The 21,327-nt window shown below is 35.6% G+C and overlaps 2 protein-coding genes and 1 pseudogene across 2 annotated transcripts; 1 reads left to right on the top strand and 2 right to left on the bottom strand.

The window, feature by feature from the left end:
* Window positions 1-683: 683 nt before the first annotated feature.
* LOC113300462 lies at window positions 684-3,768 on the top strand (annotated as a pseudogene).
* A 1,826-nt stretch (window positions 3,769-5,594) lies between these two features.
* LOC113292592 (probable inactive nicotinamidase At3g16190) lies at window positions 5,595-6,562 on the bottom strand. The gene is made up of 5 exons (XM_026541475.1): window positions 6,515-6,562; window positions 6,316-6,420; window positions 5,980-6,214; window positions 5,785-5,901; window positions 5,595-5,668 (listed from the first exon to the last, which is right to left on the bottom strand). Exons 1-5 carry the CDS (start codon window positions 6,560-6,562, stop codon window positions 5,595-5,597), a joined length of 579 nt encoding a protein of 192 aa, XP_026397260.1.
* A 10,706-nt stretch (window positions 6,563-17,268) lies between these two features.
* On the bottom strand, window positions 17,269-19,689 carry LOC113292587 (probable leucine-rich repeat receptor-like protein kinase At1g35710). The gene has a single exon (XM_026541471.1). It carries the CDS (start codon window positions 19,687-19,689, stop codon window positions 17,269-17,271), a length of 2,421 nt encoding a protein of 806 aa, XP_026397256.1.
* Between the last annotated feature and the right edge of the window lie 1,638 nt (window positions 19,690-21,327).

Here is a 21,327-nt window from a genome sequence, read left to right as displayed (position 1 = left end):
TGAAGTCAGAACCCTCCGGGAGCTTCTTGGCTCATAGTTTGTATGTTGTTATACCACATTTGAAGTTCGAATCAACACTGAGCTTCATATTTATCGATTTTTATGATGTATCCAGCTAAGTTTGAAGTCAGAACCATCATGAATTTCGTGGTCCATCTCTAGTAATCTTATAACCAGAGTTTACCAATGTGAACTAAATCTACTTCATGACCTGTATGACTTGTCAAAATTACTTCATGACCTACGCAACTAGTCGAAATTCAAACCGGAAGCACAAAGAAAAAGCACAAAAACACAAAGAAACACACCAATTATCGAATTCACTTTTCATTTTCCCGATTCATTCTTATACATTTTTTGGATTTTTTTATATCATAATTTCGATAACAATGTCCTAAACTTATTAATATTTTTTTTGGATTTTATTCATGTCAAAGGTTGATAATTAAACCGAAAACATGAGTTCGTATTAACAAAAATAGAAAGCACAAAGAAAGCACACTTGTCTTGATCCGTATGACACTCTTAACTTAAATCTATACCGTCCAGATATTTACATAATCCGTATGACCCCATCCTACCACATCTTATCCGTTCAAATTCTTTTAGATAAAACGATGTTTTCTCACTCTCACTTATCTTCATTCACTCACTTTTCTCTCGTCTCTCATCTTCCCCTCACTCAGAAAAAAAAACCCTAACTCAAGTTGCGCGTCCCTCGGATAAAAAAACCCAACTCAATTCCCTGATTTCCCAAATCCCTGATTCTCTTTTTGATTTCATACTGAATCCTCACAAACCCTAGCTTTAGTTCAAGTGGAAATCCTTAATTTAATCAATGATTTCTCTATTTTACTTCATCTTGAACTCATCCCCAAAACCCTAATTTATATCATTGGATTTACATGTTCTTCTGGTTCTGAATCAAATCACGTACTCGTATTAACACCACCTCTAACAGATACACTTAGATAATTCACTACCTCTCTTGATCTAAAAAGATCTCTATTTCATATTCCGATAATGTTTGTGCTGCTACTGATCGAGAAAAGAGGGAAGAACTGATGCTCGAATTCAAGAAGGAATTTGTGGTTGCTGTGATGGATCTATGAAGTGGTTTTTCCTTGAATTAGTGATTGAACCGAGAAAGAAGCAGATCTCGTTGATGTTATAGAAGATGAATCTGTAATGGAAGTAGGGAATTGATGTCTGCAAGATTTCAAGAAACAAGGGTTTGAGGTGAATTTGAGATGAATTGAAGATTTAAGGGTTTGATAGTGTTGCAGTGAAGCTTTGAACAAGAAGGTACTTGTGGTGGTGATTGTACTGGATGAACTGTTGGTCTGGTATTGCTGAAAGTTATGTGCTAAACTGGTAAAAAAAATATTTGTGAAAGTTAGGTGCTGGTAATGAATTTGAGACAAATTACATAGATGGAGTTTGCTAGCCTAGGGTTCATTCAAGGTCAAATGGAACTCTGGTGGTGCTAGAATGGAGCTGTTGGTGGATGATTGCAGGTGTCTGTACTGTGTGTAATCTATTAAAGTTGAGGATTTTCAAGATCCCATAATTTTGACTTGGAAGTCTGTTCCGTAGGCGATAGGCCCCAATTTCTTTACAAAAATTTGTGATTTTGCTAGTTTCAGTTTATGTACAGTTTTATGATGTTGGTTGTCTCAATTCTTTCGCCGTTTTTCCTTTTCTCTTCTTTTTATGTTGGTTGTTGAGCCGAAGTGATTTTGATTGAGAAACATCCATATTTGAGCTTGCAGGCTTCTCTAGAAGTGGACATTGTTGCATATGGAGGTACTTGTTCCTAGCACAGTTTCCTAAAAATATTGCCTGCCAGTTACTTCTTTCTAAGATTTCGTTCTCTTTTTATAACTATGCATATTTTGTCTCTCGACTGCTTTTGAGAGTTATGTGTCTTTTTGTTACTGTTGATTAGATGAATCAATTGAACTTATTCCCCACTTCCTTGATTAAAATGGTTTAATTTTTAACTGAGTTTGTGACTTATTGCACTGGCCGCTGATATTGTTGTCAAGATTCCAAGAATATATCATAGTTACTTTTGACTGCATTATCTAAATCAAACTTGAACTTAATATTCATATTCAAGTTCAACTGCTCTGTCTAGATTCATTATCTTTCAGGTTTTTCTTATTGACTTATATACATGAAACTTTAGGCATGTATTACACAGTAGAGAAGATTAGTTTTGAAGATTGAGATTTCCAGTAGAGAATAACTGAAATTGTATCCTGTTAAGTTGGTGGATGGTTTAATGTTGAATGCCTTATCGTCATTTTCAATATTTTGTTTAACTTCTTTGTTTATTTGTTATTCTATCGACTCTGTAGGTATTGCACGCTGGAAATTCAAACAAAAATGCCTTCAAGGCACTTATTGTTGGAGAGTACTCTGGGATCATCGGATTTACATGTTCTTCTGGTTCTGAATCAAATCACGTACTCGTATTCTAAGTTTCTAACTTCTCAAAATATAGGAGTAGGAGCAGAACTTTATTTACTTTGAATAGCTAAGCAGTTGTAGGCTTGAATAGTAGGCAGTCCTCTTGCAGATAGTTATATCTGAATTCTTAAGTTCTTTAACCTGTGCTCCTTGGGGTTATACAAAATATGTTTTGTTGAAGTCAAGCTGACTGGTCACTTTCTCTTCACATAGGCATCTGCTTCTTTGGAGCCAAACTACCAGCCACCTGTTACATTTGTTGTGGTCCAAAAACGTCAACACACAAGGTTGTTTGCAAATAACTATAACGGTCGTCAAACAATTGACAGGAGTGGAAACATATTACCAGGTAAAATAACATGGATCTTCTTTTGTTGTGGCTGACTAAATATGATGGGTGTAAATCCTGGAAAGATTTAACAGAATTGTTGTTTTGCAGGAACTATGGTAGATTCCAAGATTTGACATCATACTGAGTTTGACTTTTACCTCTGCAGTCATGCTGGTATTCAGGTATAGATGTTTTTCTTTGTTTACACTTGGGTTACTCGAATGAAGTTTTTGTATGTGTTTGTATGAGGATGGTGCCTTTGTTGCGAAGGATTCATGAAATTTGTGATATGGGATAAATCAATGCAGGGCACAAGTCGTCCTGCTCACTATCACGTGTTATGGGATGAGAAAAAGTTTACTACCAATGGGCTCCAGTCCCTCACAAATAATCTCTGCTACACGTAAGCGATGTCTTTTCTTTAATGTTCAGTCACTGCTTAGTATTATTAGTATCTACCTGCCCGATCTTCTCTATTATGTTTATTTTTTTGCATCTATGCGAGATGCACTCGATCCGTTTCAATTGGTTAGTTTGCTAAACTTTAAATGTTGTTTTTTCATACTTTTATCATCCAGTGTGAGTTTATCTCTGTAGTAGCAGAGCAAAAGTTTCCACAATTACAAATTGTACTGAAATTGTGCTTTTTCCATACTTTTTAATAGTCCCACCGGCCTATTATTCCCATCTTTCTGCGTTCCGTGCTCGTTTTTACATGGAACCTGAGACATCTAATAGTGCATCTATGGCAAGTGGTGCTTCTGGTCGTGGTGGTGGAGCTGTTGCCCGTGGTGGTCCTAGGGCTCCTGGTGCAGGTGCTGGTGCAGCTGTTAGACCCCTCTCTGCTTTGAAGGGGAATGTGAAGAAGGTTATGTTTTACTGTTGAGAGGGGATAGAGAGGTAGTGGAGGGTTTCTTTCTTAGGCAGTTTTATGAACCTATATAGTACACAAGTAAAATTATTAGCGCCTTAGAACACAAGTTAAACATAAAATGATTAGCGCTAATCATTTCTTTCTTAGGAAGTTTCTTTCTTAAAATGATTAGCGCCTTATAGTATCGTTTCCTCTGTTGCAGTTGCTTCTTTAACCGAAAACAGTCAACTCTTAGTTTTTTCAGCCCTTGACATGGTAAGTAGTTGTATGGTTTGTACAATGGTTTGATTTGTTGACTGCAAGTGGCAAATCATCATTTCATACGTTTTTCTTGTGTCTCGTATATAGTGATTGCCATTTGTTAAATTTTAGATTAATCGTTGTTCAATATTTCTAAAACAATGGTAAAAATGTCAAACAAATTTGTATATATTTTTTCTTGCAGCAAATCCCTAATTTTAGGTTATTAGATTCTCTGATATTATTTTAGTAGGTGTTTTGTCCATTAGGACCAGGTGCTATTAGGATGTTGATTCGGCAAGCCATTATTATTTTCTTAAAGGCTATATTTTATTATTTTCTCTTTCAGGGTTGTACTATAATTGGTGAAATTTTCCAATTGTTTCATTCTTCTCATTTTGTTAACTTGTCTGGTGCAGGCTCATATTGATCAATGGATTGATTTTTCTGCCATGGAGGTTGATGTGCAAGAAGATGAGAACAACTATGCTAGGGACGATGATGATTTGCAAGAAGATGAGAACAATTATGTTGGGGACAATGATCATTTGCCAGTAGATGGATGTGCTGATGATAATCAAGAGAATGAATTGTCTGGGGAGGATGAACAGGCTGAATGTTGAATGTGCAGTTTTATTTTGGTGAACATATATGTCCATTGCCTTCACTGGCTCCTTTTTTTGTTTGGACCTGTATGCTTGGGTGGGGATACTGAACTACATACCATGTGTAACTAAGGAATGGTTTTTATAATTGGAAGTGGATAATTATAATTATAAAATCTTAATTAGTAATTACCTCCAGTATTAATTTTTAAATTGTAATTAATTTTCGGATTTTCTAAACCAGGAGCACAAAATTTTGGTTGGTTGCTTGGTCTAGCTATGAAGCAATCAGAATATATTTTAATTGCTCAAAGGGTACTTGGTCTAGCTAAGAAGCCATAGGTTGGTCTATCTATGAAACGATCGGCGTTTCACTTGCTCAAATATGGTTGGTCTAACTCTAAAGTGATGGTTATTTTGCTTATTCTAAGGAGGTCGGTCTAGCTATGAAGCGATCATTATTTTGCTTGCTCTAGGTTGGTCGGTCTAGCTATGAAGCAATGAACAAAGAAGACGCTACATGATAGTTGGTTGATTATTAAAGCAATTGCCTAACTGCTCTAGACCTGTAGAGATCCCACCTTTTACTACATCCGTGCAATTGTGCAAGACCTAAACCAACTGAATAGAAACAACCCACACTCTCTAGTCTCATCGAAATTATTGCTTCCGGCAGGGGAACATAGCAGAATCTCAGGCCAGCAATCATCTAAAACAGTACAACTGAACCAGCTAATCTTGCTGATTTAATCGACGCAGTTGAGTACATTAGCAACACTACTATTCATCTTGCCGGAAAAAACATTTTTTTTTCCTCGACAAAGACAATTCATTGAAACAAGAGGTACTTAAGAGGGGTACCTCAATCCAATGAATACAAGCGGGAACAAAAAAGAAAAGGGAAGCAAGGGGGAATTTGACAACCCAAAAAAACAAAAAATAAGCTTACAAAGACCGAAATAAAGAATCCCCATAATGCCATTGCCAGAAAAAACCTTCCTTCGGTCGCTGTATAATAAATTTCACCAAGTACAAATCTTGTTTGCATTAAGCGCATTTCAACTCCATCTCATGCATCGGATTCGCACCATTCCTGCAGTGTTGGTGTGTCTATACCGATTTGCTTCATGTCGAACAAATTGGCTAGTGCATTATTAAGAAATCAAGTGCGTGAGAAAGTGTTTAATCAGTAACAGATTAGGGAATTAAAATTGTAACTTTCTTGCTTAATTTAAGTTCATCTTATTACAAAAACATACCCTCATGTACTTCAGGTGTAGAAGCAGCTGTGGCATCGGTAATGACCGCAACTGATTTATAATCTAATGATACCGCATCAAAAACAGTCTGCCTGATACAATTTGGGGTTTGAACACCTAAACAGCCAAAATATTTCAGCTCTGAAACGAAATTCCATGATAAACAGATAACATTAAAGCTTTCGGATAACTTACCTACAACAACTAATTTCTCCATGCAAGAACTACGTAGAAATGAATCCAGGTTTGTTGCGAAAAAGGCACTAAACCGTGTCTTCACTAACTTATAATCATCTCCGGTAATCACAAGGCCGTCCACTAATTCTGCCCCCTTGCTTCCCTTAGCAACTGGGCCAATCTTGTTGTCACCATACATGTGTCTACGAAAGCATTCTATATCTCGTCCCAGACGGTCATGTTCCCGAACAACCTGATTTAATTTTTAATGAAAAATAAGAAGATTGTACAAAAGTGGAGAACAAACACAGCAACGAGCTACTCCCGCTAGTTACATTTGATAAAAAGTAATACCCAAACTACAAGAACACCGCGCTTTCGTGCAATATCTACTGCTTCTATTACTGAAGGAACAATAGCTTGACCAAAAGCTTGACTTCCTGGGCCAACAAAATATTTCTGAAAAAGATCACATAGACAATTCAGCTAGATACCATATTACCCAAATTTAAAATTGAAGGAAAATCTATAAACTATAAGGAGGATCGAAAACCTGCATATCTAGAACTACTAGAGCTGTGTTCGTCAAAACCATAGCCATGTTGAAGTAAATAGGAAAGAAACAAAGAAAAAAGAACAAAGACGAACCTTCTCTCAGTTTCAATCAACCGAGGGATACAAGGATGAAGAGGGGGTTGCCACGTACCATTCGGAAGATAAGGTGGATAGGGCTTCTTTGGCTTCTACCTTTGTTGTGCTTTAGTTGTATCATTATTCACCCTTTAGTTCTGTCCTATACTATTTGGACAACTTCTGTAGCCTAGCATTATGATTCGTGTACACTGTACGTACAAAGGCAAAAACCGTAGTAGAGTGTACACTAATTTTGGTTTACACACGTATACACTTCCGCATGATATCCTAATCACTTGTGTTAAAAGATAAATTCAAACCTATAGGAAAATGGAGGGTTAGGGTTGATAACACTCCTTGATTACAAAATGTGTGCAAGGCCGGCGTGTTTCGTAACTCCCTTGTGAGTTGTGAGTCTTTACGTCAGACCCATCACATGAATAGAAAACCTACAAATAATGCCACCAAAGCAATAATTGATGCAAAGATAGTAAAATACCAACTATAATGACATTAATTTAGACATCTCCCACCTAATTAGCAGTTCGGGTTCCGGGAAAGTTCGTGACGAGAGAGGTAAAAAGTTTTAATTGTTTGGTATAGTGTAAATCCGGTCTACTATTTGGTGAATGACTCGTGATTCGGGCATAATTCGGAATAGCATATCTACGCGTGTATAATATGTTTTAGAGATACGAGTGTGGGACTTATTAGCTTGTGAAAAAATCATTGTTAACATACTCTCACCTTAGTATTAGGATTTTACGATTTAAATGAACTACACATATATTATCAAGAGTATAATCAACAAATAACATGTACACGGTTGGTATAGGGCTTAACTTAGTGTATGCATAAGATTTTAAAAGTAAAATGTGATAATAAATGGTGATTTAGTGATGACATGGCAAAGTATTACACGTGGACCGTATAGCTTGGTAATTATGGTCGGGTTCGGACGACACAGACGGATTTGTAAATGATACAGGTATAATTCGCAAATTTACTAACTAGGATTGCCCATATGCTCTTAGCTTGTCTTTGTTTGTCTTTTCCTCGTTTTTTCTTCTTTTTTTGTTCATTGGTGATAGTCAAAATGAAAAGATTAAAAAAAAATGACGTCATTATATAGTTATTTTTTATAAATTAGGTCTTTCTTTTTTCGAAAAAATAAAGTAAAATGATACTCTCAAATGGTAGTTAGTATTGGTAGTTAGTATTTCAGTACAACTTCTTATTGATGTTAAGTCTATCTAGTTTGAAGAATATTGTAAAGACCCTCAAGCTCGTCAACGCTATTAGACTAGTCAAGAGACGTGTATTAGTCGATAATAACTCAATTAGTTTAGCACGAATGTTAATTAATAGGAATTAATCTAACAATGACCTAGATACGAAACTAGTACCGTCGAACAGATATCGAAAAGTTATGCGAAATAGGATACTCGAACGTGTCATTCGGATATCTGAAAAAGGAATCATCGGAATAGTGAGAAGGGAAAAATAATCTTTTTTCCATTAGACAGTCTGGGACTTCCCGTATCGAGAAGATAAACTCTTTCTCTTCTTCTTTCTTCTTCTGCTCCTCCCTCTTGTTCCTCTTTCCTTTCTGATAATCTTAGTTCAAAGATTGAGTTTGATTTTAGTCGAGTGGATCTTAGTCAGTGTAGTATGTAGATGATACGAGAGTAAGGATGGAGGTATTGGAAGTTGATTTAGCGCTTGAAGATGAAGAAAAGATGAACTGTATTATGGTTATAGATTTGATTTAGGTTCTAAATTTTTAAGAGATGAAATTAGAGTTGTGGTTGGGTGAAGAATCATGGGTTTAGGTTCAATCGAAGTTCTAAACTTGCCTTGGAGATGAACTGAGGGCTAGGGTTTCTGAATCTGGTTTCGAGATTCGGTTGAAGATGAAATTAGTATTCTATGGTGTTGATTTGAGATGGGTATCGAGGGATAAACGAATTAGGGTTTTATGAAATCAGTTTTGGAAAGGATAAGTGATGTTCAAGAGGAATAATTGGAAATGGTTGATAAGTAATTGAATGGTTGGGGTCGAATCATATGTATAATTAAGACTTAGGTAAGATTTTAGTTGCTTCAATATTGGTATTTTAAATTGAGTTGCTTTAGTTGATGAATTTATGTTGAGTTTCAATTGATACTGAAGTCGGTGTAGAATATAGTTGTGGCTAAGATATGTTTGAAGTTTCAGTTCTCAGGTTGTTGGAATTGTTTGTATGTTGACGGTTGTATCAGTGGTAAACCGAAATAAGAATTGCAGATGAAGATTGAAATGGTAATGGTTCTGTATGATACAGAGATAAGAGAGTGATGATATGTTGCTGTGATAGGAATGGTGGTAAAGAAGATGGTTTTGGTGTTGTAGATGTGCATATGATTGTGTTGCTGTTGAGAGTGAAGTGGGCATGTGATGAAGAATTAAGATGAATCAGATATTGTGCCTAATGGTTACTACATGGAAGAGTTGAGTTAAATGATGAAAGGTAGAAGATGTTGGAGGAGCTGTAATTGTAATTTAGTTGATGTTCTGTGTAGAATTGGATGTAAATTATTATCTTCTTGTGGCAATGATGTTAGTGTTTATAGGTTGGCTGGAGGCTAAGTTTGGGTTTGGGATTGTTTTGGTTGAATAAAAGAGTTGATCCGAGTTTGGTTGAGCATCAATGAGTGTGATGTTAGACTTGTTCATATAATGGTGGTGGTAAAGTTTTAGACAGATGATTTGATATAGGTTCAAATTGAGTCTGGAAAAGAAATGGTAGTATGAATGTAGAGATATCTTTGTATGGAACTCTCTGTTGCAAGATTAGTAAGTTAATGTAGTGAAATGGCAGTACAATTGGTAGTGATGTTGCAGAGAAGTATATGAAGTATGATTGTTGAAAATCTTATAACTACTGCAATTGCAGGTACGCATAGTTTGTAATTGTAATTGAATTTTGAAGTTTATTTGAATGATTGAATTAATGCTTTATTAAATTGAAGTTGAACTTCAGTTAGGAGTGTAGAGTTAGAGCTCTTTGGCCTCGCAATGGCTCTGGCATGTGTAGAATTTTTAGTTTGTTAGTCATCTCAGTCAGATTATCTGACTGTTTTTGTATCTGACTGAGTTAATCCGAATTGACTCAGTGGACCATTCTCGACTCAGTTGACCGATTTAGTCCTTGACTTTTAGACTGGACTAGACCTTTGACCTAGACTTAGCCGTTGATTGTTAATTGACTCTTGACTAGTACTTTGACCGTTAGTGGACTCAGATGGACTGGACCTTAGTTAGTGGGCCTGTTTAGAGAACTTGGGCTTAGACATAGTCTCCATATTTTGATTGTTTGTACTTTGGACCTCTTATGGTCTGAATTAGCCTTATACTTATTCTACAAAGATATGGATATTCAGAAGACTTAGACAATGGACTATAAAACCAACCTAATTGAATTAGTAAACTCTTAGTTATGTTAAAGATAGATAATAAAAAGGTGTAAAGTCATAGAACCATTAGATAGACATGTATGAGCCTTGTATGATTCTTGTGTGAGCCGTTTCGGCTAGATTCTTAAAGCTCTTCTGTGATTAACAGTTAGTCTCTATTAACAACGATCGATTCAAAGGACGAACCACTGGATCGTGGATCTCGAGGTAGGCATGGCTTGTCATCAAAAGAGGTGGAAATACTTTTAACTCTTTTGAAACCATTGTTGTTATTTTTGTAAAAGTTTATATTCAACAAACTCATGCATTGTCCGTTTGTGCATTTAGGTATATAGGATACGCTCTTTCACATTTATATCTACTTACTTTCAGCTTTTATGCATATTAGGTGTGGAACAACCCGGCATCAATATATTATTAGGTGTGGAACAACCCGACATCATTATTATATATTGTTTGACGAAGGAGTTTGTCCATATACATGTTTGTGTATTTCAAGTGACTTGGTCACTTGTTGATGTTTGGGAAAACATGAATTGTTTTCCAAATATTGCTCTTGATTTCTTTAAAGTTAAATGTTATTTCCTGCTGGGAACCCCTTCTAGGGATGTTGTGCTCACCCTTTCCCATTTTCAGACTCAGAGATAGATTAGAGTTGCGTAGCGAAAGCTTCGAGGAGTTGAATTTGTTTGATAGACTTCGGCTATATTTATTATGTTGCATATTATATTTGAAAACAAAATGACTATTGTTTAAGTATCATTGGAGATGGGTTCTTATATATAAATTTCTGAGCGGGGCTAGTTTTGGGTTAAGTTTTGTAACAGATTTCTTATTTGAATGTTTAAGTAAATGATTTAGATTCTTAGTGCCTCTTTATTTAGTTAATTTCTTGGATTAGTCAGCTACTAGTTTTGGGGGCGATACAAATATCCCATTTCTTTGAGGCCCGCCACTCAAGAAAGTTCTTGATAAGTCGTTGTAGTAAGGAACACAAAAATATATCAAATTGGGAAAGATAAATGTTGCATCATATAAATTAAATATAAGCAGGTTGAAATAGCAGAGATTACAATTAAAAAAATTAATGAAAGAATCTTAATGACATTCAAACAACCAAAATAATGATAATGGTGTGGAACGAAAATGCTAGGTAAGCGAATCAATATCTCATTATTTTCGTGACTGAGTGGGGATCCTTTTGCAATCTCAATGATAGAATGACTTGTACGAATCCAGATGCAGCGAATGTAGCATTGCTCGGTAACGAATCAAATCCCAATTGTGAAATTATTTGTGCGAATGAGCTAGAAAAAAATAAAAATATCATAGTAAAGTGAAAAATTGAAGATTTTCCAATGAAGCTCGCCGTTACTAATAAAAAAAAATCGTAGAAAAATAAAAATTAGGGTTATGCGTGAGAGGAAGGAACTTATTGGGGAAGTCTAGTAAGAAAATTTTTTGTTTAAAATTCCTTTTGAAACAAAATTTTTAGTTCCCCCGTAGAGGTTTCCTAGTCGTCCAATGTAAAAAAGCATCCGAAACTTTCCCACGCTGGATTGGGGTCCATGTTGAATGACGTCCGTCTGATAGCCCTAGCTGTCATGGAGACAAAACTCGTAACTTTTTATAACAATGATGATCGATCTTATGATGTTAACTAGGGATGTCCATTTTCACCACCGAAATCTAACCCCGTGGGTACCCGCCTCGTTTGAGTAGGGTTTTACGTACTTAAACCGGGATGAGTAATACCCGAAATCTAAGTTATGGGAATGGGCCGTGGTCGGGATACAAAGTCCCCTCCCCATATCCGCCTTATCCCATTCATATTATATAGGTTTAGACCATTGTGAAAGAATTTATATTATGTTTATTTTGATTTATACATCTGTCACCAAGTCGAGCTAATTTTTATGTTTATTATATATTTGATCGTTCTTGTTTATCTACCACTTTCACTTCTTTGTAGTAACCAGACACATCCTATAAAAGTTATAATAAATTGTTAGCGTGGAGAAAGAGTGAATGGGAAATGAAAAAGTAAAAAAAATGATATTCACTTGTACATTCTTTCAGTTCCTTATAAGATGAATTTCCGAATTTAAGATTTTTTAATGCATGGTTCTTACGTTATTGTTTAAAACATATTCAATTTTATATTATATATTAATTTTATGAGTAATTCATGGGAAACCGTCTCATATGGGTATTCCCCATACCCGCTGCCCCAATTCATGTGGACAACGGGGCGGGTATTGGTGTCTTTTTAACGAACGGGTTAGTGATGGAATTGGCATACCAATCCCATGGCCATCCCTAATATTAACTATATTTTCTTTTTATCCCACGTGTATAATAAATCTTATCAAATTATAACCAAGATCGAGAAGAAAACAAAAAGCTTTGCACTTGGTAATTTTGATATAATTTCTTGTTCTACTTTTGACTTCAATGTGATATGTTTGATAGCAACTTGTTGGATTGTGACATAGTTTTTCATAAATTATGGATAACCCATGATAAACCCGTCCTCGTCCCCATTTTTTATGGTAACGGGTAAGGGATGAATTTGGTTTTTGGAAGGCGGAATGGGATGGGATCCAAGTAGAGGTATAAATTGGGTTGTGCCAGCACGAACACAGCCCAACACAACACGCTAAAATCGGAACCCAGCTTAGGCCATCACATGATTTAGCCCACCACGGCCCAACACGTTAGTTTCGTCGGCTGTGTTGGGTCAGTCTAATTGGGACATTAGCACAGCAAAACACGCGGCATGGATAAGCACGTGGCCAACCATAGCGCAACACATTAAGAAAGCACGTCATAACATGCACAAATATATAATATAACGAGGTATAATACATGACATTTTGTGTATATTTTACAAAAGAGTCATTATTCTAGCTAGTTTTTGACATTTTATGCTGGCTTATTTTTATAATAATACATATAATACCTAAATATTTGAAAAATATATTTAAATATTGTTGTTATAATGTCATTACCTATACATACTTGACTAGAACATTCATTCACATGACAATGATCCAATTTTATATTTGGTGCAATATTTCTTTTTATTGAATAAACTTGTTAATTTTACTTGAAATAAATTCTGAAATAATTTCAAATTATATTTTGTCTATGTAGATATCGTGATAATGTCCGACTTAATGCATACCATTAAGTAATCTCAAATTTTTTATAACACATGTGCCAGCACGGCACAACATGTTTAAATCGTTGGCCGAGCCCAGCACGACACATGACACGTGAAGCACACGACTTCGTGTGCCTGGCCGACACATTTTACACCTTTTTGTTCCCTAGACTACTTTGATTACTGGGCCGGGGTTTCAGGTACGGTGGATTTTTCATTCCATTACTCAATTTTTGGTGGGTTTATTATTATTATTATGCTTGTTAAATGATCCATATCTATGTTGTGTTTATAAGGTGTTCGTTAAAATGCAGCATCTGAAAGCCATTACATTGTTGTGCTATTTCAATAAGGTTTCGAAAGATTCTTGGCTTGTAATGGGTCTGAATTTTAATAACAGTTATATGATAAGGTCAAAATCCTAAAACTCATTTTCAACTACAAATCCTAGTAGTTGATACGTAGTTTGTCCATATCTGCCTTAGACCCCAATTGGTTTAGTTTGATTTACATGTTCATGCTCGCCATTTGTTTGATTAGATGATGATCAATTTCTAGACCCCAATATAATAGATAGAGAAGAATAAAAGTACTAAAAGATTGCAATAGAAACGTTCATCTTTATTGCTTTGTTCGAAAGTGAATTACAACCTTTTCCTTCGAGGTAATTTCTTCCCTGTACCCTTTTTCTTCTATGCCTACATGTTATAGGTTAGAGTTACTTCTAAATATTAGTCTTTCTAGACCAGGAAACTGACCTATGTTTGCAATCTTCTAAAAATAGGTCTCATTCTAGGATTAGGAAACTACTTCTTGTAAAGGTATTTTGATGGGCCTATATATACCTAAAATTCAGATGAGTAGCATAGTTCTTCTCTGTGCTAGGATTTTAAGCAAAAGATTTGTGGTCATCTTCTTTTATGCTGACCCCATTTAATTACCTTCTTAGGAAAGATCGTTTGGAATAATGGTGTTGAAAAACAAGAAGAAACGCAAAATTTTGCTCACCAGCAATGTGGGTGTGGGAGAGGATAAGATAAGTAATTTATCTGATGCACTTATTCATCATATTCTTTCTTTCCTTCCAATACAATGTATTATGTCTACCTGCATTTTATCCAAAAGATGGAAGTATTTATCCAGCTCCATCCCCTTACTTGATTTTCGTTGGTGGCGAGGTCTCAATTGTACCACCGAAGAAGAAAAACACTTGAGAACGCAACGGTTCATGAATTTTTGGAGACAGTATTATATCATCATGAGAAGCCTAAAATTCAGAAATTCTGCCTCAATTGGGACTTCGATGACCCTTTTGATGAATACCGAGTAACTGGATGGATTAATATTGTTATAAAGCGCAAAGTTGAAGAACTTTTTCTTTTAGCAGCATCATCCTTCTTATTTCCTTTATCATTTTTTACCTGTGATTCACTGACAGTATTAGAGTTAGAGGGTTTTGTAAGACTCGATGTTCCAAACACGGTATGTTTTCCAAAGCTCAAGTTACTTCATCTAAGATATATGGGTGTGAATGGGATAAATATCGAAAAACTTGTTTCTAACAGTCCCATCCTCGAAGACTTGAGTCTGATACACTGTCATGATTTGGAGCCTTCAGTTTCACGCATCGCAAGTATTTCACTGAAAAAGTTGCGAATTCATGACTGTTCATATTTTATAAAATCAATACTGAAGATTTCTGCACCTAATTTGTCGACCATCAGTTACAGACTAAGTGTACTGTCACCCTTAGTAATCAACAGCTTTCAATCATTAATTGATGCAGATATTGATATGTCGAAAGTTCTGAGGGATTTCGGTGACAAAGCATCTTTCCTAATCAAGCTTTTTGAAAAGCTTTCTGATATAAAGCTTCTTAAAATGTCTTTTCCCTCTTCCTGGTACGCCCATATAATACTCAAAATTTTCTTAATGATTTTGTTGTTGTAAATCTTATTAATGTAGCTAGTCTGAAGTATCGCGCTAGTGAGCGTATGATATTTCTGACTTTTATACTCTGGTATACTTTTTTTTTCTTCATGATTAGGTTGCAAGTGAGGCGGATATCTTCCTATTGCCTGCATTTAACAATTTGATCCATCTAGAAGTCAGTTCCAACTTTTGTCCCTCGGGTTATGGTTATGATTCTGTTTTGATCGTGAGAAGATTTTTCAAGTTTCTCAAGCTCCTGCCTAATCTAAAATCTATTGTCTTTGCTCTGGCAAGTCACTCACCTCTTAACTCCCAATATAATAAAAAGAATCTCTTTTGCGTTAGCATTGATACACTCTCTTTGAAAATTAGTGTTACCATATTTGCTAAAAACTGTTCATTCAGATTGTAAATCGTCAACTGGCATCACAACTTTACTTATTTGTTGTATGGTACTTTGCTGAGCTTTGCATTGCATTGCTTTTTATAGGGCATTCACATCCCTGAAGAAGAGGATGATGGTTGTTGGTCATCACTTGATCCTAAATGTTTGCCACCACACTTCAAGTCAATCACATTCAGATGTTTTCTTGGAGAACCTAAGGAGCTAAATGCGATTAAACTCTTTCTGAAGTATGTTGGATTTCTTGAGACTGTAACCATTGTAGCTGATCACACGCTCTCCAAAAATCACGAGGAACTAATAAATGTGAAGAAGCTGTTACTTATGATTCCAAGACCTGCAAATTGTGTGATTAAGTTCTTGACGAGCTCTTAAAACGCTTAATAACAGCATGTCAATGTCTAAACATCTGGATGATTCTAGAAATGCCCTGTGAGTGTTTACAAATATTTTCAGTTTTTTTTTTCTTTTTTTTTCTGGAATATACTGGTTGGTGTAATTCCCTGAACCATCAAGTAGTAAGTAGTAACTGCTGAAATGTTCGATTCTCTGACATTCCTCTAAAATTGTATGGTTGGCAGTTTTTAATGTCCTGCTTATATTAGTATAAATACACTTATATGAGTTGTCTTGACTAGAGCTGTCAATTTCTAACCCGGCTTGCGGGTTAGACCTAGCTTGGCTTGTTTCAACCCGGCTCGGCTTGGCCCGTTGTCTAAACAAGCCGGGTTAGGGTTGTCATATCTAACCCTAGTAAAAATAAGCCGGGTTAGGGCCAACTCGTGGGTTACCCGCCAACCCGTCAATTTCCTGTGAGTTACTAATTTATGAAATTTAAGTTACTAAGTTATGAATTTTAGGATGATTTTAGGGTTTTGTGCTAGAAATCAAAGTTCATATATTCCTTAAATGATTTAATCCAATCCAAATTTCATTTGATTTAGGGGTACAGAGTAGTGGGTGATTTCTTAGCGTTTTGTAAAGCATGGACCAACATAAATATACCATTAAATATAAAATAACAAGCAAAAGCAATCAACAACCACGAATTGGAAGATTGATTTTACTTTTCAGATATGAACCAAGATGGGATGAGTTCGAATCCCTCTTCCCACTGAGTTTTTTATACGTTTCAGCCAACCCGTCTAGGGCTAGGGTTGGGGTTTTGGGCTTGTACATGAATAGTACTAGGACTAGACCCTAACTTGTCCATGGCTTGTCAAGCTAGGGCCGGGTTGACCCTAGCTTGCCCCGTTGACAGCTCTAGTCTTGACTATCTCTAGTTATTTCCTTCACTTATGGACCTAACTTTGTGTACCCACAACATCCATCTTTCTATACATTGCTGAAAACTACAAGAAGAAAAAAAAGAACAGACGCGTTAACACTGGGATTTGCAATGAAAAACTTCAGTCATAAGAACAATGCATGGGAAAGTGATCAGTATTAAGGCCAGGGGTCACCAAACATCAAAATGCGTGGCACTGCAAAAATCCAACTACCATTCCTGAAGAAAAATTTAGTAAGGGCACACCAGGCTGTATTCAAGCTTAGAGTCTCTTTTATAATTTCCTCCAGGAACAAGAACTTAAAACTCAGTGCATTTTAAGAAGTACATCTACTAATGTATTAATCCAATAGAATACAGAAGTCACTAATACCAGAACAAATTATAACCAAAAGAAAAAAAAGCAAGGATGATTTTACATTATTGCTATCAATTTTTCTGGATACAACTGATTATTGTGATCACAATGGAATCAATAATTCTCCAATATCCGAACCACCATTTCTCTTTTTTGAGAAGCAGAACCAAGAACAAACCCCAAAATCCAACTCCGAACCCTAAAAAAACAACACCGTAAAACAATATTCTCTCATTTGCATCCTCTTGAACATCTTCTTCGACTTCAATTGTAGGATTGGTATTACACGGTTTTAAACCTCTGGAGATATTACCACATAATCCGTTGTTGTTCTTCAGTGCATCAACAGGAGCATCCGTAAATGCCTTAATATTCGGAAGAGGACCACTCAGTTCATTGTACGAAACATCAACAATGGTCAGGCTAAGCATTTGATCAAATGAAGATGGAATCGAGCCGGACAATTTGTTGTGCGATAAATTCAAATGTTCTAGTTTTCTTAACTTACCAAAATCTGATGGTATTTCTCCACTCAACTCATTATAACTAAGATCTAAGAACATCTGTAACGAATCCAAGTTACCAATCTGAGGTGGGATGCTTTCATTAAAATTGTTTGAGCTCAAATTCAAATATAATAAATTTGAACACTCTCCTAGTTGTTTGGGTATTGATTTGATGAGATTATTAGTTGATAAATCGAGATATTTTACGTTGGACAACATTCCAATTGCCGAAGACAACGGACCAAAAAGCTGGTTATTACTCAAATCTAATTCGATTAATGAGGACAGTTTCAGCAACTCATCTGGAATTTCCCCAACTAAATTATTTGAACTAAGAAAAAGTTCACCTAAATTCTTCAACTTTCCCATTTCAGATGGTATTGTACCAGTAATATTGTTCCATGCGAAAGATACGCCTCTCAGCATTTGGCAATTTCCCCAGTCTTTTGAGAGTTCACCATACAACATGTTGCCACCAACAAAAAACCCACGTAGATGCGGATACACGTGGAATGCCTCTGTAATATTATCTACCAGTTCATTTTTTTGGAGTCCCAGATTTCTAAGGCTAGTGCAATTTCTAAGGCTTCTTGGTATAGGACCCCTGAAATGGTTATCATGTGCCACAAATACTTCAAGTGTTCCACTTTGACAAAGGTTTTGAGGTAAATAACCAGAAAAATGGTTCTCGTTCAAATAAATTACTTTCAACTGTGTCAGATTGTTGATTAATTCTATTGAACCAGTTAATTCATTTTGAAATAGAGATAAATGAGTTAAATTTCTCAAAGTGTCTATTGATGCGGGGATTGAACCAGTGAGTTTATTGGTGCGGAAATCTAGGGTCGTAAGAGAGTTTAGCCTTCCTATATCTTGAGGGATTGTGCCAGAAAGTTGGTTTTCAAATAGTAAAAGAGTTTCTAGGCTAGACAAATTGGTTAAAGAAGCAGGGATTGAACCATTAAGTGTGTTTTTGTACAAATAAAAACTTGTAAGAGACATAAGCCTACCAATTTCTCGAGGTATGATGTCAGAAAGGTTATTTTCAAAAACTGATAAATGGGCCAAGTTTGTTAAATTGCACACTGAAGTAGGGAGTGAACCATTGATATTGTTTGATGCCAAATCTAAGCTTGTAAGAGAACTTAGCTTGCCGATATCTCGAGGAATTGTGCCAGAAAGTTGGTTGTCATGTAGGTTAAGAGTGTTCAAGCTCGTCAAATTGGTTAAAGACGCAGGGATTGAACCAATGAGATTGTTTTTGTACATATAAAAGACAGTAAGAGATCTTAGCCCACCAATTTCTCGAGGTATGATGTCAGAAAGGTTATTTTCAAAAATTGATAAATGTTCCAAGTTGGTCAAACTACATATTGAAGTAGGTATCGAACCAGTCAGATTATTTGTGTACAACAGTATATTAGTAAGAAGATATAAATTGCCAATTTCTTGAGGGATGGATCCACTGATTTGATTTTCAGAAAGGCCTAAATATAGTAGACTTGTGAGAGAACCTATTTGTGGTGGAATATCTCCAGAAAGTTTATTGAAGGAAAGATCAAGGTGGGTGAGTTTTGTAAGATCACTAATTTGGGAGGGAATGGTTCCAAAGAGTTTGTTCTCGCTCAAGTCAAGACTAACGATGTTTGAGAAAGATGAAAAGTTGAAATTCTGGAGCTTACCTTGTAAACCGAAACCGGTTACACTAAGTTCAACAATGCTTCCCTTTTTGTTGCAAGTGATTCCTTGCCACCTGCACGGACTCGTTGTACTCGCGCTGGAGTTTATCTTCCATGTTGAGAGGAGAGAAGAAGTGCGGTTCACAAGGCTTGATTTCCATTTCAATAGAGCATCGACTTCTTGTTCTACCACTTGTAAATGTTGTTTTCTATGGCCAAACGCCGAAAGAACATCGATGTAAGATGAAACCAACAGTAATGCTAGCACTAGTAAATTAACAGGTGAAAGTTTTACCTTTCGCGACATTTTAAAGAAGAGGAGATTTTTTTATTTCTTTTTCTTTGGGTGAAAGAAGAAGAGTTTTGGTTTTCGGCTTATGATGATTAACTAATCAAGTAGAAAGGGTGTTTTATAATGATATCTTGCTTTGTTTGTTCGGAAAGACTTAGTTAGTTTCCAGTCGACTGGATATTTTATAATTCTAGCTATATCTGGGAAGGTGCCTTCGATAGGTATATGCATGGCTCCTACGCTGCTCTCTTCTCACGTATCTTGCTTCATTTTGGTCTACAGACGATAAGGCTATATGTGGCTAAGTATTATTAGGGTCTTTTTTTGTTCTAAAAATTATTCTGTCACAACTGATCAGTGTGTTGACCAAAATAAACATAGCTGCAAAATATGCTTTCAACAAATGCCGGTTTACGGAAGATACCAGGAATAATATTCTCCGATGGGGATTGTCTTAGACCTTCCCTTCCAGTCAATTTTTGTCTTGATTCAGTTTTGTCACTTACACATGACAGGACTTCATGTGATTGAGTGTAATTTGGTTCAGTTTTGTCTTAGACTTCCAATTTACAGTAATCTGTTTTACAAATTTTTGACTACCGCCACCTATGAACGTCTTTAGTCTTGACTTGAGCACTGAGAATAGATGAAAGGCACCGGAAGGGATCACAATATTAAGTTTTTTTAGTAAGGACTCATAAAAGGTCCGATTATCACATAGGTGTCCCATGTATGGTTGATCAAGTCACAGCCAATAATTAACCCTACGGGGTTTTGTCACCAACATAAGCCATTAGTGTCACACCACGTTATCAAAAGATTTCAAGGCCTAGACAAATAAAGCTTTCGCGTTAAATGGTGAGGAAATCTTCGTTTTTTATTGGTCGAAATAGGTATTTTTTGAGTTTTCTGAAACGAACGTTTTGGTGAGGACACTTGGCAATGTATGATTGGTTAAAAAAGCATAGGAAAAAGATTAAGAAAAGGAAACTAAATTCAATTGGAATTCATGATGTGACAATATTTAGATGAGGACAATTGACAACGCATGATTGGTTTAAAAAATATAATCTTCAAAGGAAAACGTAACTTACCGTGTTTTGAATTTTATGAAAGTCTAAATTAATTGAAAATCGAGTAACTGTTATATTAGGACTATTTTTTCCAAATTAATATATAAAAGGGAAAAAAATCTACATATTTTCTGCTAAAATAAAAGGAAAAAATAAATAAAATCTGCACATTTTTATTGGTTTTACCTATTTCTTATCTCCATTTTTCTTATTTCCCATCCCTTTCACAATTTTTAAAAATCAATTTACTTTTCAATTCTAATTTTTCCTATGTACCACCTGTAAAAGTTAAATTTGACTTTTATTACGACAACTACCATTTTTATCTATTTCTTCATTAATCTCTATTTTTCGTTAAACAAAACCAAAACTATCAAGTTAAAAACTCTAGGTTAGATTCCTATTAAACACCTATTTCTTTATATTTTGTGATTTAATTTGCCGAGACATAGATGAATTAATCGGCGATTAATCGTTAAACCAATTGAAAATCTAGGTGAAAATATCTCAATCTTAATTTAATTGCATACCTAAGAAGATTATGCTAATTCTATTGAAATCCAGTTTGTGAACAAGGTTT

Source organism: Papaver somniferum, chromosome 7, assembly GCF_003573695.1.
Source record: "Papaver somniferum cultivar HN1 chromosome 7, ASM357369v1, whole genome shotgun sequence".
In the NCBI taxonomy this organism is placed as follows: domain Eukaryota; kingdom Viridiplantae; phylum Streptophyta; class Magnoliopsida; order Ranunculales; family Papaveraceae; genus Papaver; species Papaver somniferum.
The sequence above is the reverse complement of the archived record's forward strand: the minus strand, read 5'-3'. Positions and strand labels throughout refer to the sequence as shown.

Bases quoted from the DNA above. Each gene is read 5' to 3' on its own strand.
- LOC113292592 (XM_026541475.1), bottom strand. From the start codon at position 6,562: ATGGCTATGGTTTTGACGAACACAGCTCTAGTAGTTCTAGATATGCAG. The intron at 6,421-6,514 runs GTTTTCGATCCT...GATCTTTTTCAG, and splicing joins TAGTAGTTCTAGATATGCAG to AAATATTTTGTTGGCCCAGG. The intron at 6,215-6,315 runs GTATTACTTTTT...AAATTAAATCAG, and splicing joins GCGGTGTTCTTGTAGTTTGG to GTTGTTCGGGAACATGACCG.
- LOC113292587 (XM_026541471.1), bottom strand. From the start codon at position 19,689: ATGTCGCGAAAGGTAAAACTTTCACCTGTTAATTTACTAGTGCTAGCA.